This window comes from Pteropus alecto, unplaced genomic scaffold (assembly GCF_000325575.1).
Source record: "Pteropus alecto unplaced genomic scaffold, ASM32557v1 scaffold101, whole genome shotgun sequence".
NCBI lineage: Eukaryota > Metazoa > Chordata > Mammalia > Chiroptera > Pteropodidae > Pteropus > Pteropus alecto.
The window spans coordinates 12,550,356-12,567,549 of record NW_006432945.1 but is presented as its reverse complement, the minus strand read 5'-3'; the positions used below and the strand labels follow the sequence as shown (position 1 = coordinate 12,567,549).

At 47.1% G+C, this 17,194-nt stretch overlaps 1 protein-coding gene across 1 annotated transcript in view; it reads left to right on the top strand.

Annotated features, from left to right (window-relative positions):
- PAPPA2 (pappalysin 2) overlaps positions 1 to 17,194 on the top strand; it is a 210,180-nt gene that overhangs the window by 135,431 nt on the left and 57,555 nt on the right. Inside the window, exons 14-16 of the mRNA XM_006907902.1 lie at positions 10,979 to 11,150; positions 14,300 to 14,477; positions 15,673 to 15,886. Of these exons, the coding sequence (XP_006907964.1) occupies positions 10,979 to 11,150; positions 14,300 to 14,477; positions 15,673 to 15,886 (564 nt within the window). The remainder of the gene's footprint in view (positions 1 to 10,978; positions 11,151 to 14,299; positions 14,478 to 15,672; positions 15,887 to 17,194) is intronic.

The window sequence follows — 17,194 nt, the reverse complement described above, 5'->3', positions numbered from 1 at the left end:
AATACCTTTCAATCTTAGGTGACATAATCAGAAGTGACATTGTCACTTTTGCCATATCCAGTTGGTTAGGAGCAACTCACTGGTCCCACCCACGCTCAGGTTGAGGGACTCACACGAGGGTGTGGACTCTGGGAGGCAGGGCTCATGTCCACCACACCTGGCCTGGCCTGACCAGATGTGTGCGTAGGCTTTGGAGTTATAAGCATCTACCTGCCTGTGTCTCATGTCCTGGTTTGTTTCCTAGAAAACCATAAAATTATGTAAAATCTAAGTTATTGTTCAAATGATCTGTGTTTTGACACTTTTCGTGATGTTGGATGATTGAGAGTTAATTGTTTTGGCAGTTTTGGCTTAGTGTGTCAATCTGTGTGTGTGTGTATGTCACTTATGTGCAAGACAGTATTTTGGAAAAGGTTGATGTACATTGACTTATATAAATAAATTTTAAAATGATTTAACTTTTTAAACAATACTGCCATTCAAAAAGGTATTTAAGTAAAAAACAAATGTTTTCGTAAAGGGCAGTATCATCCCCAGATTTTCTCCTCTTCTCTTCCCGTCCTTTTTTTTCTGTACAAATCTGCATTTTTCTTTTTACTTAAAGCAAACGAAACATGAACACATAAAGTCTGATTGAAGCACAAATAATGAACGCACACAGAATGCTCTGTATGATTCTGCATTCAGGGCAACAGCTATTACACAGAATTTACCTTTCACATTCAAAACCTTCATTCTTAGGCTGTTATTGTGAATATCACAATAACAATGATATTGGACTTCAGCCTCTGACTCTTGTGTGTTTAACATAAAAATGCACATATATATTATGAACACACCTGCCATGTTTTCTTAACCATGCTTGTTTAAAGCAGAGGATTATGTTATTTAAAAAATGAGAAATTGAAGTGTAATGTAGACTGTCGGTCTGGAATGTTCGGGGCTCAAGGACCTACAAATGTATGTACCTGCGAACTAGTTTAGGCACCTTGGTTTTCTCTGTGCAGTCTCTGTTTTCAAGTTCCGTTTCCTGAAGCAGGGACTGCAAAAAAATAAATAACCCAGGGAGAAAAACCAACAATGAGCTATCACCAAATAACTCATAACTTTGTTTGCAGTTTATGACCTGTGGCAACATGAAGGGTTAATGTCATCGCAGGCTGACTTGCCCCATCTGCCACGCCTCTTCAGAGCTCTCTTTCAATGGCATACCTGTGCTGTGACACAGAAGATATCTCTAGCTTGCAAAAGCTATTCTCGCAAAGGTGGATCTGCTGACCAAGAAGACAGAGCCTGCATCACTAAGTCACATACAGAGGGATTCTGGGTCACCCTCCTTTAAGAATTCACTGTTGACTTGGGATTTTGATCGAGGGTGGAAGCATGTGGTAGAAAGCAGAGCAGCTTTCCCATAAAACTTCACTTCTATGATGCTAGTAATCCCAGAGAATTTCTGGGTGGAGGTGGCTTTGTTTTCCACTTGGGAGATGTTGGGACTCAGGTGTGAAAATGTTTCTTCTTGGTTATATGGTAGCTTACAGGTAGGGTTGGAGCTAGATTATAAGGCTCCTGAGCCCAGCCTAGGGGCCTGCAGCCGGAGCAGGCTCAGTGCCTTGGCGCCTCCTTGCTGGAATCGGTTTGTGAGCCTGGTCTTGGCGATAGGGTCAGTCTATCACCATTATCGGTCATTCTGCTTCAAGCTTCGGTGTTCTCTGGAAGCCTCATTGCTGCTGCTTTACCGGTTCTTATTTTGGAGCTCAGATTTGAGATGCCAACATTTCCCCTTCCTCCTCTGCCTGGCTCAGGCTCCTAAACCCTGCCCGGCCTCTCCTCCTCCTGCTTGTCCCATGCAGCAGGTTCAGATCGCCGCCCTTTTTATGGCCTCACAAAGTGGAGGCTCCTCCCTTCCTTTCGCTGGGGGCTACATGTTAAAGCATTTGCTTATTCTTTGGCTCCTGGTTTTATTTTTCTTTTTAGGAGCGGGTTTTCGGTAATGCTGTGGGGCGATGGGAAGTATCCTGTCTCGCTGCCGGGACAGGCACCGTAGAAATGACCTATGTGTCGCATTTCTACTCATTTGATTATCTTCTTTCCCAAAGCAGTTTAGCAAATTAACACGGAATCTGTTTTTGTTTCTTAGGCAAAGAAAGAATTACAGCTGCTCCTTTGTTCCCTAGATTTCTTGCCCAACTTCCTTTTCCCAGAACGATTTGTCCGTAAAATAAGGGGGAAGCAGGGGAGTCCACTCAACAGGATCCTGAGCGTCCTGGCCGGTGATGGATGGCCTGGTGAACGACAGTGAGCTGTTCGAGTCTTTTCAGCTGTTTGCCGTCATGGGATTATAGAGGAAAAAAAAGAAAACGTCATGGACATCGTCTCATTTAGGCGATTATTGGAGTGTGGCTAGACTATTCTAGAAATAGCCTTTATCAAAATATGATTTTGTCTGCGATGGTTCTTAGTGGGATATGTTCTGACCACCAGTTAAGTGACAGCTTTCGGTCAAAAGCTAGGAACAGGCACAAATGGCTTAGGGAGACGTGGGGTTGGTGTCTTCCTCGGAGGAACAGGCCGTTTCAAAACACTGACTCCCAAACGATGGCTCCCAATGGCTTCTGGAATTCTGTCAGACACTGTTTCCTTCAAATTTTGACAATCTCGAGAAGTCTCTTTAAAATTGTAAATAACTACTTATTAGGAGTAGAGATGTTTTAAGTCGTTACCAACTATTTATATCAAGAGTATTCTCTTATGGACCTTGACTGTTCAACACCAGACCAGGGCCTCAGAAAGTTCCGGGGAGCAGGAGAAGCAGAGAAAGCAGTGCTGAAAAGAGATGAGTTTAGAATGTCACCCGCTTTCCAGTTTTGCTCAGGTCTGGCCTGTTCTTCTGATGGTCATTCATGGCAGCTGGTGGAGAGAGCGCAGAAAACAAAAGCAAACCGATTTTTCCAGGGTTCTGTCATTTCGCCAGCCTGCCAAGTAGACAGATACCGTGGATGGATTTGACCATAAATTCTGGCTGCAGTGACGCTCAGGCCGTGTCTGGTTCTGCGTAGCCATCACTGTGGCGACGGAGGAAGTGTGGTGACTGGAGTGGCAGCAAGTCCAGACCTCTGCGTCCTGCCTTTGGCCACGTTATCTAGTCTCGCCGCAGGATTGCAGGGTAGCCCTTTGCCTTCTCTGAGCCTTCATTTCTCCATAAGCAAATGAGCCATCGATGTTGCAAGGCTTGGACTGTGAGGCAGAGCAGAAGGACAGAAGGGAGCGATGTTCCAAATCTGATGTCAACCAAGGACTGACAAGTTCTGAAATTACGAGATGATGGGAACAATGTGAAGCTTCCGCTGGGGAGTCCAGCAACTTTATAGGGAAAGGAAGCCAAGGGGAAAGGGAGAGTCCCACAGGGCCGAGCACGTATTTTAGGGTTCTACTTTTATAGGTAAATTTGGGACTCATTCACGGTGCTGGCTTGCAGATGCTCAAGACCCCAATTCCTATATAGCTTATGCATAGCCACAGAGAAGCCGCCTACCCTTTCCTCCTGCCCTGCAGGCGCTGTTCTAGCAATGACCCAGATGGAATCTCGTGCCCATTAAACTTTATTCATGGGACTGTGTTGTTCCCTCACTTAACTCTGCATGTTTCACAATTCCCCAGGCTTGGCCTATGAATGTGGCTGGGAAATGTCACTCTTAATAGCTCCGTCAGTGCCCAGGGATGAGTAGTAGGTGGGCGGGGGAGAGGGACGGGGAATCGGCCGTGCCGTCCGTCCGTGTGAGGGCTCCAGTGATCGCTCCTTTAGGCAGTGTCCCACGTGGAGATGGCTACTTCCTTTGCAAACTGGAGGGAAAAGCCGTATATATCTTTAATTGTTGTTTCTGATGATTCTGCCTCCTTGGTGCAGTGCTAGAAGCTCATTCTCTGCCGGTTAGCCAGCCATTGTTTTGACTCTTTTTTTGGTATCCCACACATTTTGTAATCTACATTGAAATCATGGATTCTGAAACTTGGTGAGACAGGGCCTTTGAAAGGGAGTGCTTTTGGCTGCATGATGTAAATGTGTTTCTCTTTAGAAGGACAGGGGGCATTTGGATGGGACTTCTGGTATCACAGCCAGGCGTGGTAGAAACAGCGCCCAGAATTAGAAATCAGTGAAGCAAATGACCCAGTACTGGGCCACCAGAGTCCAGTCTTGAACTTACAAATAGGTCACAGTCTAGAAAGAAGTGGACATCTTCCAACAGGGATATTTTGAGGGGCAACTTCAGGATAAAGACTTCATTAGAGGGGCAGGGAAAACCTCTACTTTCCCAGGGTACAGGAAAGGAAGAAGTCTGCTTAGTGCAAAATTTCATCATTTCTCAGTCAACGTGGGGGAAGAATCAGTTACTACTTGGATTCCGCTGTTTCTCTCCGATGAGAATCTTCAGAGAAGGACTTGAGTTAATTTTCCCTTCCCGGTTGGTGTGATCCTTCAGTGCAACTCCTCCCAGTACCAACATCGTTCTGCCCGCGAAGGCTGACGATTCATGTCCTGTAGAACGAAGATGGGGCCTGAGTGTGGAGCAGGCAGAATAGGGGGCCAGGGCAGGGACCATCTCTTTTGTACTGGTTTGGAGAAACAGCAAAGCTCCCTAAGGATGGATGCTGTTATTATTACTCGGTTTTGCCGTTGGTGGCGGGAAGATTAATGAGGACTCCGTCTCTTCCAGTCCACGCTACATTCCTCTGCCGCCAAATCCAGAGCATACATTCCTTCGTAGCCCGCACCCTCTTATTTCAATAAGGATCAATAAAACGCAGTGGGGGAATGGAGAGAAATCTGATCCTCTTTTACTATTTAACCTTAAAAGAGCTGTTTCTACAGAAACCACTGGCTTTGCTCTTTGGTCAATGGTGGCAGGTCTTGGATAGATGAATTGCAAGATTGTGTTTAACTAAACAACTGAGAAGTCGGGGCATTAAGCAAAAACTTAGACTGGGCAAGAAAGGTTGCGTGAAACTCTTTTTTTGGGGTTTTCCACCACATCCTGCCCATCCCCGAGTTTTCTGTACTCCCACCCCAATACCACCAGCACCTCATCTATGAAATTAAATACCATGTTAGAGCTGGAAGGGACCCTTGAGAGAACCTAGTTCAACCGCACCATTTTACGGATTTGCAGTCAGAGGGCCAGAGTGGTTGGAAGACTTATCCAAGGTTGCAGAGATAAGCAGGGGCGAGTCAAGATCTGAACCGAGGCTGCACCGCGCCGTTTCTCAAAAAGCGTGCTGCACGTGCCAAACGGAGTCTCCTGAACTAGACTAGATTCCAGACGTCAAATGTGGTCAGACTTTTCTTGCTGCCTGAGGACGGTGGGATATTGACTAGAAAAATTCATGAGCCGATGTCACCCTGCTTTTGAGTTCGAGCCCATGTTTAATTAAAGTGCTTCTTTGTTGTTATATTGTAGTCTTAGTGTGGTAGAAAGTTCTAGGATATCCCTTCATTTGCTTTGGTCTCAGTTTCCTCTAAAAGGAGGATTCGGGCCTTTAAGGTCCATCTTGGTGCTTCTTGTAAGATCTCCATTAAAGGTCTCCCGCCTGCCACCTCCCCCGCCTGCCACCTCCCCCACCTCCCCAGCGGCTATGGTCAAGAAATGCGGCCTTAGCCCATATCTCTCATCGACCCTCACACAGGAGAAGCAGGTTGATTGGTTCTGACTGAATCTGGAATGTTGTCATAGCCTCCTGAATCCCTCTGGGGTGGCTCAGGCCCTTAGGACAGCCTTGGCTCAAAGCTGTGAGGCAGAATGGCCAGGACTCCATCCATTCATCAGAAAATACCCAGTTACCCAATCGTGCGCCCTGGCTGGAAGCTGTGTCAACTTCCCTCAGTGGCCTCAACAAGGAACGGAATGCTAAAAAGAGGCGCCTGGCCTGGCATGCCCCGGGGGACAGCTCAGAGTAGGTTTGCTGGCGGGTCTGTCTACTCCCTCTTTGGAGAACATCTGCTTTCTGGTGTCAGCCTGACCCTGTTCCTCACCCACCACTGGGAGGCGGAGGAGAACTCGGGGAGCTTCCCTTCTAGTCTGTCTTTAAATATGGACGTTGACTTCTTTCAATCTCAGCTCTCTAAGTTTGTTAGTCAGAATTCGAGAGACCCACACATACTGAATCTATGGTGATCTTCATCTGGGTTCTGAGGTGCTACCTTGCCCTGCCTTCTGTCCACATGGCAGCAGAGGTAATGTCCGGGACACTTATTTCGCCTTTCCAAATTCTATTCATTCATCAAGGTCAAATCATATCCACTGATACAACTTTCTCCGAAGCAGCCGTGAATTTATAATCAGTAATGCATGATTTAATTATTTTTTTTTCCTCTTCGGCTATATTGAAAGTTTCTTCAGAACAATGGGAAAAGGTTTTGTGCTCTGATCTGTCTTGTGGCTTCTACGTGACAATTTGTGCTCGTACATTAAAGCGCAATGATCGAGCATTGGGACCGGTTTCTCCTGGAATCGGCCTTGTTATTTTACAGTTTATGGCCTATGGAATTGACTGCCATATCATTCAGGTTACACGTATCCAGCCCTTTGTGGTGCCGGGCTTCACTCCTGGTGAGCATCAGAAACTTCGCAACTTAAACGAATCACAGATGCAGGGATCCCACCTACAGAATCAAAATCTCCAGGGGACCAAGCCCGGGTATCTCTATTTAAAAAATATTTCCTGAGTGTAATGTACAACTTTGGTGTTAAGAAAGCCTGGCTCATGACACATGAAGGTCACCCCTGGATGGAACTGTGCCAGCAGAGCTTTCCCAAGTACACGTGGCGCTTACAGACCCAACAACAGAGGGGACACACACACGTCATTATGGCAGGATGGTGCTAGGATTGTGCCTGAGCGACCACAAGCGGGCTATGTACGAGAGGAGGACAGCCTAGCGTTCAAATACATCTGGAACAGGGACTCTTGAAAGCATTTTTTAAAACCCTCAAACATAACGACTTGGGCCAGTGAGGACGAAAAGAGAGCAGAAGCTCATCCGGAGAAGGGGAGAGACGAAGAGCCAAGCAGGCAGGTGGCTGTCCACAGAGTGTGACTTCTAAGGCCCCACCGACTTAACATTCCATCATGAAAAACTCATTCCTTTGGCTTAAAACTTTGTCTCCTGTTAAAATGGAAATACCTGTGAATCACATCGGACTGGGTTCATCACATCTTTACCTGAGAACACACTATGATGAGGTGTGAAGAAAGATCTGGAAAAAACGGGTGGAAGGGTGAGATGCTTTTGCCAAAAGGGGAAACACACTTACTGAGCAGGGCATCTTGCAGACCGCGGCCACTGGACAAATAGTGCCAACTTGATTTGCTATCGTTGAAGAGAAAACGGCTCGAAATGAAGACGGACTGTTCCATATTTTATACTTTCTCCCCCCGACTCCCCTGCCGAAGAGCTTCTTGGCTCACCCCGGCCTCTGCTGCTAGCTTTTGAATCGAGAAGAAAGCAGCAGGAGAGCAGCCGCATCCCCGGGGAGATGGCCTCGTGGTCCAGGCTGGCCCCAAAGAGCGAGGGCTCTGAGATCCAGCCGAGGATTTTCCTCCGACTCGCTGTGTGGCCTCTAGCCAGTCTCCCAAACGACTTTAGTTTCCTTGTATGTCCAACCAAGACAAACACCTGACTTCCCACCTCTCTGGGGCATCGTAAGGCTTCATCGCTGCCACTGTCATTAACGTTTGTCCAAAGACCGTAAGAAGACATGTTTCGAGAACTTTTAAGACGAATTATTTTAACCGTTCGCATTATCTTTCTGATATCGGAGCTGATGCGGCATTCGGTGGAAAGGAAAATGCATCAGGAGGGTGGGAAGATGGAGAACAGGACTTGACTCAGAGGAGCCGTGTTTGTAGTGGAAGAGAAACACAGGAGGGGGTTTAGGGTTGAGGTGTGAGGGAGAAAAGTCTACAATTGGTACCAGATGCCATCAGAAGCTAACGATCTGACAAACATCGTCCTCGTAAAACAAATTCCTTAAAGAGGAAGCAAATGGAAATATAAGCTAGTGAAAGAATTTGTAGCCGCTGCCCTAAAACCATTTCTCACTTCATAAACAGGTCTGGGTCGGGTGGTTTTTTTTTTTTTTTTTGGTCTTGGTCTTATTTCATGCCACTTTTCTTCTCTTCTGTGCTCTCCTGTCTCGCTCTTCCTCCCTTGCTGCCAGGGCTGGTCGGACTTCTCACGCCAGTAGTCATGGTAACATGGAACCCCATCCTGATGGAAGGAGGCTCGTTCAGAGTACTTAGTTTTTGTCTTAGCGTGTGTTTGTCCTCAATGATAATTGGATGGAGGCGCCGAAAAACAGCATGTGCTATTTCACATTAATTTCTTGGCAATAAGCTGACGTTAACCACAACTGTTAATGACTCTGTGTTTTCCAGTCCTCTCTTCTGAATACCCTGGAGAAATACTAGATTTTATGGATATCGAGGGCACGTAGCCCCTATGGAACACGGAGTCCTTTAGCATCACTGATGAGGTGTTTTGACCTCATCCCATGAAGGATAGTTAGGTTTTGGATCCCTTATCCAGACAGGTCGAATAGAGACTCAGAGACAAGATACATTTCCTGTATCGCATACGTAATTATCAGGGTTGAGTCTGGGGAATTCCAACGGACGGTTAACACTCCTTATCCATCAACTCATCTTTCTTTCTCCATCGGACCCCAGGGGGTGAGTGAGGGAGACCATACCATCTCAGGGAATAATCAGGGCTCAGAGGAGTAAAAGTTCCCTTCACAAACCTGAGCACACGAAGGTGCTCCAAACCTCCATCCTCTACCTCGTGAGCCTAGGGAGGTAGGTAGAGAAGTGAGAATGTCACTGACATAGGACTTCAGTCCCTCAGGCGTAAGATCAGAGAAAGCGATCTTATTCAGATTAGCATATTCAGATTAAATCCATCCTTTTGAACTAATGCTTTTTAAGTCAATTCTCAATTATTTCAAGGCAGTATGTACATGTTCAGTGACATTTTATTTTCCACTTTCTTGTATCGTTGCTCAGCTCTTTTGATGAAGACACCGACCAAATTAAAGATGATGAAATTCACAGTAGTCACTTTGCCTCATATTTAGCACCCCTGGTAACAACATCATGAGCAAAAAAATATTGGAAAAGATCTGGTTGGTCTCTCCCACTAGACTCCGAGTTCCTTAAGGGCATGGTACATATCATACTCCCAGTACTCAGACCAATGCCTTGCCAATGGTGAGTGCACGCTAAATGATTATTAATGAATGAATGAGTAAGGCAAAGCGGTCGAATCATTGTTTGATAATGATGCTTTTGTATTTCAGGTCCCCATCTGCCACTACAAAATTTAACGCATTTTCCATTTGGATAGCCATAGACTTACTTTGCTGTCTATAATACGAACAAATTTAATTCAACAAACTTTTATTGTCTCTACTACAGCAAGGTATATGGTAAATGTAAAAGTGAGTAAGAGAGCTGTCTTCAAGAAGTTTGTAATCTAATTGGGAGATTCAGCATTTAGGAGACACTTAGATACTAATTCCCTGGTGGATCAAAGGATGAACAAATTAATTAACTAAAGAACGAGCAACTACACGCGTGACTATAATACAGTGCAGAGCAAAAGAAGCATTAGAAGGGAGTTATTTTTTTATTATTTTTTTTTAATTTCCCTGGGAGGTTCAAAGGAGAAAGATGTCTGGAGGGGCTTCTTGGAGAAGGAAAACCTTTTAGAAATCTCAGCAAATTGAGCAACTATGCAGAAGTGGGAAAACCAGAAAGTGAGTAGATGACAGGAAACCGGCCACTGGAAAACCTTTTAGAAATCTCAGCAAATTGAGCAACTGTGCAGAAGTGGGAAAACCAGAAAGTAGTGGTAAAACCAGTGAGTAGATGACAGGAAACTGGCCACTAAGGGTGGGATCTTGGGCCGTTTGCAGTGGAGCAGCAGAGGGGGTTAACTCTGGAACAATAACACCCCCGAGGCACGGGCACCTTATTATCCTCATCTTATGGGGGAGGAGCCGAAACATGAGGGTAGGAGCAACTCAGCTAAGGCACACAGGTCTCAAATGGTGGAGCCAGGATTCAAATTCAGACGCGCTCACCGGCGCCCTCATGGTTTACCTCTGAGATGCTACCGTGGCAAGACGGGAAGGCTCTGTGTGCTGTCACATCCTCGTTGCTGTGATGGTCCCGGCTGAGTCTCCCTGGGCTGTGGGGCGTTTACCTCTCTCTCTTGTTCCTGGTCAGTTGCAACCATCCTCCTCTGCTGAGATGCTGTCCTGGGTGCACCTCGCTCAGCGTCAGGCACGGGACAGCAATTTTGTATGTGTGTTTCCTCTTCGTGTCATGTGCTCAGTTTCTGATGAGTCAGTGCTGCTACTACTCAGTGGTGTGTGTCCCACTACGGCTTGTCGCCGAAAACATTTCCATACCAATCAGTAAATACGTGTTGCCTTTGCTGCCGTCCAAGATACTCGAACCCTTCAAACAAGCCTGTGGTTAAACAATTGAAAGGTTAATGGCTGACACAACCCAGAGTCCCCAGGATTCACTCCTGACTTTTGTCCCGGCTCTGTTCTCATCGTTTGGGGCGCAGCAGCACCTGCTGTTAAATATCTTGAGGATTACCTTCTGATCTGTTCTTTCGGATGTCATCCAGGGCTTTTGGGACACACTCTCCACCTTGTCTCATCACCACTCTGTCCTAGAAGAACCGTAGAAAGTCGGTTAATCATTACTTATTAGCTGATAATGTTCTTGTTTATTTTATGTTGCATGGTTTCAAGTCCTATAGAAGGAGATGATGAGTTTAATGTAGGTTTTGGGGGGAAAAATTGTTCTCTTTGGTTTAAAGGAACATTCCAGATGGAGCTGCAAGGTCTTTGCTGTTGCCTGTTGGTCCTGAGTCAGTCTAAGCTGCTTCTGTTTCTGTCATCCCCAGCTGTGTCCATCGGCCGTGTGGGGAGCAGGGCAGCTGTGCCCCACTGCCGCTTGATCATGCGGATGTGGTGAACTGTACCTCTGATGGCCCAGGTCACATGAAGTGCGCTATCACCTGTCAAAAGGGATTTGCTCTTCAGGACAGCAGTGGGCAGTACCTCAGGCCCTTACAGGTGAGTTGGAAACCCTTGTTCATAAGGACCATGCGCCTGGTAGGGGAGGTACTCATGTTCCTCTCCCTGGCCCAGTCGGGGAAGGGCAGTGGTTTTTAAATCATTTGAAAGGAAAAATAAGGACTCTAATGAAGGAGGAGAAGCATGGTCTTTTAGAAATGCAAGGTATATAAGAGCCTGCGCAGGTTCCGTTACCTAGGACATCGGCCTCTCTCCAGGTGCGCAGTAGATAGGGATGCTTATTCCATTCTCCCTTGTCCTTGTCTTCCTGTCAGAAATCATGGTCTCCACTTTTGTCTTGAAGATGAGGATGCCATAGTTTAGCCTCGTCCCCAATTTGCAGACAAGATAGGTTGTGGTCAGTTATCTGTGTTTCATTGTCTAATCCCCCAGCCCTTCTTATAAGAAGTCTGGAGAGAGAGAGTCAGGTTTTCTTCCCTCTGTTATAGAGTTGGGGATTATAGCGTGATTCTAGCTTTAAATGAATTTTCTATATTTCTACAAAGCTGCCACAGTACCATTTCCAGGATTTCAAGATGATTTGGAGGTAGAAGAAAATATTAATTAAGAGCATGGCTCAGGAGACAGACCTAGAAAGAAATTTTGGCTCCACGTAGTCGATGTGTAATTTTAGGTAAAAACAAACAAACAAAAGAAACTAACCTCTTTATGTTTGTTTCCACATTTGTAAAATAATTAGAAGTGTTTATGTCATTTGAGTTATCATGAAGACCGATTGGAAATAATTTTAAAGCTTCTAGCAAAATGATAGGCATGTAGTGCTCTGTTAAGCTGCCATTATTATGAGCATGATGATGTATTCTCAGCTAGAGGTTTTGTTTTTCACCTTCCCTTTAGAGGGCTTTCTATAGTTTACAGAGCATTTTAACTTGAAATCGACTATTAGAAAGCATGGGCATAGTATGGGATAGAGACGGTGCAGTGGACAAGAGATAATGGCACTTGAGAAGAGATCCCGGAAGACGTGGCATAATGAGGAAAGAGTTGGGGGCATGATCGCTAGTTGGGTATCAATGGTTTGGAAGATCGAAAACATTTTTTTCATTTTGTACCAGTTGACTGCATGGCGGGTTGTGGGTCCATGGGACAATTTCAGTGGATGAGAGATAATCAGAATTTAAAGATAGTCTTTGGCTTCCAATGGTTTAGATCCTGCGTAGAGACAAACAGTTTTAATATAGCTTGAGGCATCCTTGGTCTACGATGCTTCGGTCGAAAGTAAATGCTCTCGTCACCTACCTGTGCTTAACCAGCTTAACTTGCACTAGAAAAGAGATAGGAAAAAGATGAAAAAAAAAGCACCCGAAAAAAATGTAGGGACCAAATACATTTGTGTGATCGGTAAAGAAGGGGAGAGAAGGAAGGACAGTGTTTGCAGTGCATTAAAATCAGGAGCGAATTCAAGACAAAACGGACAGTGTTTAATGAAGCCGGGAGGCAAACCAGGAATATAGACCGAGTTTGAGAGCCGTTCTTTCTGCGATCGCCGGGGTGCGAGCCACGCTCCAGGCCGTGAGAGTGTGTAAGGGCAGTGTCTGCGCCGGCGGGAGGTAGGTGGGCGCGCGCCCTTCCCAGCCATGTGGTGGACTCAGCTCTCCAGGGACCGCGCCTGGCACCTGAGGCTGGCCCCACGAAGGAAATGATACAGCCCCGGCTCGCGATCACAAGACAGTGGGGATGTTTGCTTTGTGTCGACACGAGAACGGAAACTAAACGGAAAAATGTGTCTGGCTTTGCATGGGATCCCCCTGGCAGGCAGCACGGAAACATCGGAGAGCGAGGAGGCGTCGCGGCCAGGAGTGGGGGTCGGGGTGACAGGTGCTGTTGCTAGTCGCTTCACCTCTGGCTCTGGTCGCCGTGGTCTCCGGGGGGGAGGGGGGGCTGGCTGAGCCACAGAATTGTCACCACCCCCGGCCCCCCCCACTCTGTATTTTTCACGTGCTTGTATTTTCTTCCTTTTCAGTCCCCATTTCCTAGCTCTCGCGCTTTATCGTTTCCGTTCTTCGTCTGTATTTTCTCAAACCATCGTGGCCGCGGGAGGACGGGAAAGCCTATCTCTTGCATTTTGCCTCTGGACTTCCCTTTCTCCCTTCATGTCTCTCTTTCTCCTTCTTTCTATTCTTCCTCCTTCAGGCGTTTTCTGAACCACAGTTTCAACCTGCGTTGGGCTCTGCTGGTAGCTGATTAGCTCCTTAAGGGCGTCCCGTTTATCCAAACCTAATACAGAACCTGAATCTTCTAGGTGCTTAATGTCTGCTTCATTGGCTTAGTGGTGATGAACCCTAGCTGCCCTACAGAATGCTAGGCCCAGGGAAACGGCTGCGATCTCTCAGACTCAGCCACAGGGTTTGAAAGATGCCTCGTATGCATTAATTTGCAGCTCTTCTTACGTACTCTTCTCAGTGGAGGTGATTCTGCTCAGTGCCTTTATCAGCTGGCTTATCAAAAAGAGTCCCAGCAAGAAACAGATGACATGCTCAAAAGTGGGCAATTTGAGAGAATTTAGTAAAGGGACTACTTAGGAAGGTGGTGGCAGGATATAGGGAAATTACACGGAGATGGCGCAGGACCCCAAGGGGCAGGGGCTCTGCTCTCAGCCCTGGGCCAGGAAAGTCGACCGTGGGGAGCAGCCAGAGAGCCCATAGGAGGAGAGCGCAGGGGCAGAGCGGAAGGGCCGCCGGGTGAGGGCGCCAGTCCGAGGCAAGCCCGGAGTGAGGGAGCAGAGAGAATGCGCGCCTGACCTCTTTCCTCACTCCCTCTTCAATGTCCCGGTCATCCTGGGTGCTGAGCCCAAGCACAAGTCAGGGGCGCAAAATCCACAGAGGCTGGAGTCCTTGGGCACAGAGCAGGGTGGGGAGGGGTGGCCAGCCAATGTGCGGGAGCACGTGGAGGGCAGCCCAGAGCCGGACTGGAGGGGCATCTCCACCTGACCCTCCCGCAGGGACGGCGCTGCCATCGGCACCATACCTGGGCATGCTGAGACTGTACATCCAGACAGTAAGGCGTAGGGAGGGAGAAAGGCAAAATCATTTTTACCTATCTTGAGCGTTTGCACAAATAACCAGCAGGAAAGTATTTTGATAAGCCTTTTTATGTGACCTTGACAGAGGAAAATTTTCTGTTTATAGAAGGAAATTCTACTCACATGCTCCTCTGGGCACTGGGATCGGGCAGTGAGCTGCATGGCCCTTGACTGTGGTGTCCCCGACCCGTCCTTGGTGAACCATGCAACCTTCTCCTGCTCAGAGGGGACAAACTTCCGGAAACGCTGCGCAATCTCCTGTGTCCCACCAGCCAAGCTTCAAGGTACTGTGTAGCCAGCCGGACCCGTATGCAGTTCCCTTCAGTCCCTCCCTCTTTGGGGGTACTTTGGGGACCTTTGCTTTACCCCGGTACTCTTCCCCTTTGCCTTTCTGTACCACCCTCATCCGATGACACCAGCAGAGTCCCGAACGACAACGCTATTCTTTGTCCCGACTACCTGGAAGGATGCTCTGCTCAGAATGTCGTCAACGAAAGAGACTAAGGCTTTTCTCAGTTTTTACTCGATCATGTGTCCTCTGGAGTGAAGCCAACTAACAGTTTCCTGTTCATAATAATAAAGACACACGTTGTCATGCACGTTTTAAATGACCATTTATAGCCATCCTATGAGTTGGGTGCTTTTAGTTCTATTTTCTAATGAGGGACAGTTGTAAGATTTGTTCCTGGCCGTCCTGCTTATGCACAAAGACGACAGGGTGGCACCTACTCTGACTGGCCCGCCACCCTGCCGTTACCTCTTCCCAGTTGCTGGTGGCCTAACGATGGCTCCTTCCGAATGCAGCTTCCTGAACCCCATGCAGATGGGTTGGGATTTAGAAAGTCTGGGGTGGGCTGGGGACGTGACTGGGGCAAGTCCATGGATTGCAACGTAGAGAAACCGCGAATTGTACTAGGCCTGAGGTGGAGCGTTTCAGCCCAGAGCTCCGCGGCCAGACTGCCCGAGTTCAGTCCTTACCTCTTACTAGTTCGAGCAAGTTACCTAAACCCAGCGTCCTCAGCTGCAAAGTAGGGGAGGTAATGGTGTCTGTTTTATAGGGTTGTTTAAAGTTTACATGAGTTAATACGTGTCAAATGCTAAGAACAGTGCCTGCCATATAATAAGCACTGTAAAAAGGCAATCTGTTATTATTATACAGCTTCCCATGACGCTGTCACTGCTATATTTCTGTCATTTGTAGTTAGGAAGCGAGGTAATGATTTGGTCATTAGCCCTTCCTTCATCGAAGTCAAGAAATAGTTATCCGACCTCCATTCTGTATAATAGGTCACATCGGAGGTTCTGTGGCAAAAAGTATTAGGTAAACGTTTGGTCTGAGATTTTTTAGAGAAGTTGCTGAACAGAGAATAATGCGCTTTCTAAGAATGCCGATGCGGTGACAGGTTTGGGCTCTTTTCGCTCTTCTTACATTCGCGGGCCTTGTTCTGAGCCTCCTGTGCTTCTCTTTCCTGGAGTCAGGACTGAGCCCGTGGCTGACCTGCCTGGAAGATGGGCTCTGGTCACTCCCCGAAGCCTACTGCAAGTTGGAGTGCGACGCGCCCCCCGTGATCCCGAATGCCAACTTGCTCCTGCCACACTGCCTCCAGGGCCACCACGACGTGGGCTCCGTCTGCAGATACGAATGCAAACCTGGCTACTACGTGCTGGAAAGTGCGGAGAGGAAACTCAGGAAGTGAGTTGACCTGTCCCTGGTCTTGGCGGTTCTCTCTACACTCGTACACTTACTTGCTCCTGTTCCCTCTTCGTAAATCCTAGATCATTGTTTTGAGAATAATTTTAAGACCTTCTCGGTCGTCCGCTGCTTGTTGTGTGTGTTTGATTTTCTGTACAATCTCTTTTCACCTGCACAGGTGTATTCCCTAGTCATGACAGGCAGGTCGACCTACTGTGCTTGCGGTAAAGATTCTCTTTCCTGTGGGAGATCCCACAGTCTCCCCCAGGTGCTTTTTAAAGGAATCACCGCCCTAATTATCATTTTCTTTTAAGGTAAGTGGCAGGAGCTTTCCAAGTGTTATGCGTGTCACCCGCCTCCAGCTGTGTGCGGGGACATCCTCTTCAGGACAGTTGGGGACTTAGGGTTGTTCAGACACTTATTAGTTGTGTGATGCTGCCTCAGTCTTCCTCATCTGTAAAATGAGGATAAAAGTAATAATATCTGCCTGATAGGCTGATGTGGGGACTAAAGAAATTCACATGTGTCAACCATAAGATTCAGTAAATTTATTTTTAAAGCACAAAACTCATTATGTATTAGCCGTTGGTATTGTCGTTATAGTTTCTGCTTTCTTCTTCTTGGGCCTTTGTGTACACACTCCTGGACCTGGAAGTCGGAGGCGCCTTCCTTCTGCAGGCACGGTGGGCCAGAAAGCACGAAAGCTTTACGTGTGTTTCAGGGGACGGGCTCTGAGGACAGTCATGCTGGAGTGACCTCAAGCAGGTTACTTAACGCTCTGGGTCTCGGTCTCCTTCGTGGGGTGAGCCCAGTGCCCACATCAGTGCTGGGTTGAGGAGCAAACGAGCTAACACGAAACCCGCCTAGTGCCTGCCTTGTACCAGGGGCTCAATCAACAGTCTCAGAAAAAGAATCTTTTTCTGAACAAACAAAAAGCTTTCAGGAAAAGAAACTCTTTGTACTCAGTAAATAGTAGCTATTCCTTCCCTACCATAAATTATGTCAGAACAAGAGAAGATCAAATTCATTTCCTACCCAAGACTGATTAAAAGTCTGACCACAGTAGGTATCTTTTTTTAGATACATATTTTTTAAACTAACAAAATCCCACACATAGATTTACCACTAATGCCAGAGGATACAAGCCTCACTTGTAAGCTAGAATTCTCTAAGGGAGCAGAAGGAAATCTGAAGACTTACTCTCCGGCTCACACACGTGCCCTTCTCCAGTCGATACCCTGCCATTGTAACATGGGTCGGGTTGAGTCTGGCTCCACCCAGGGCCTCCCGCTCCAGAAAAGGCACAGA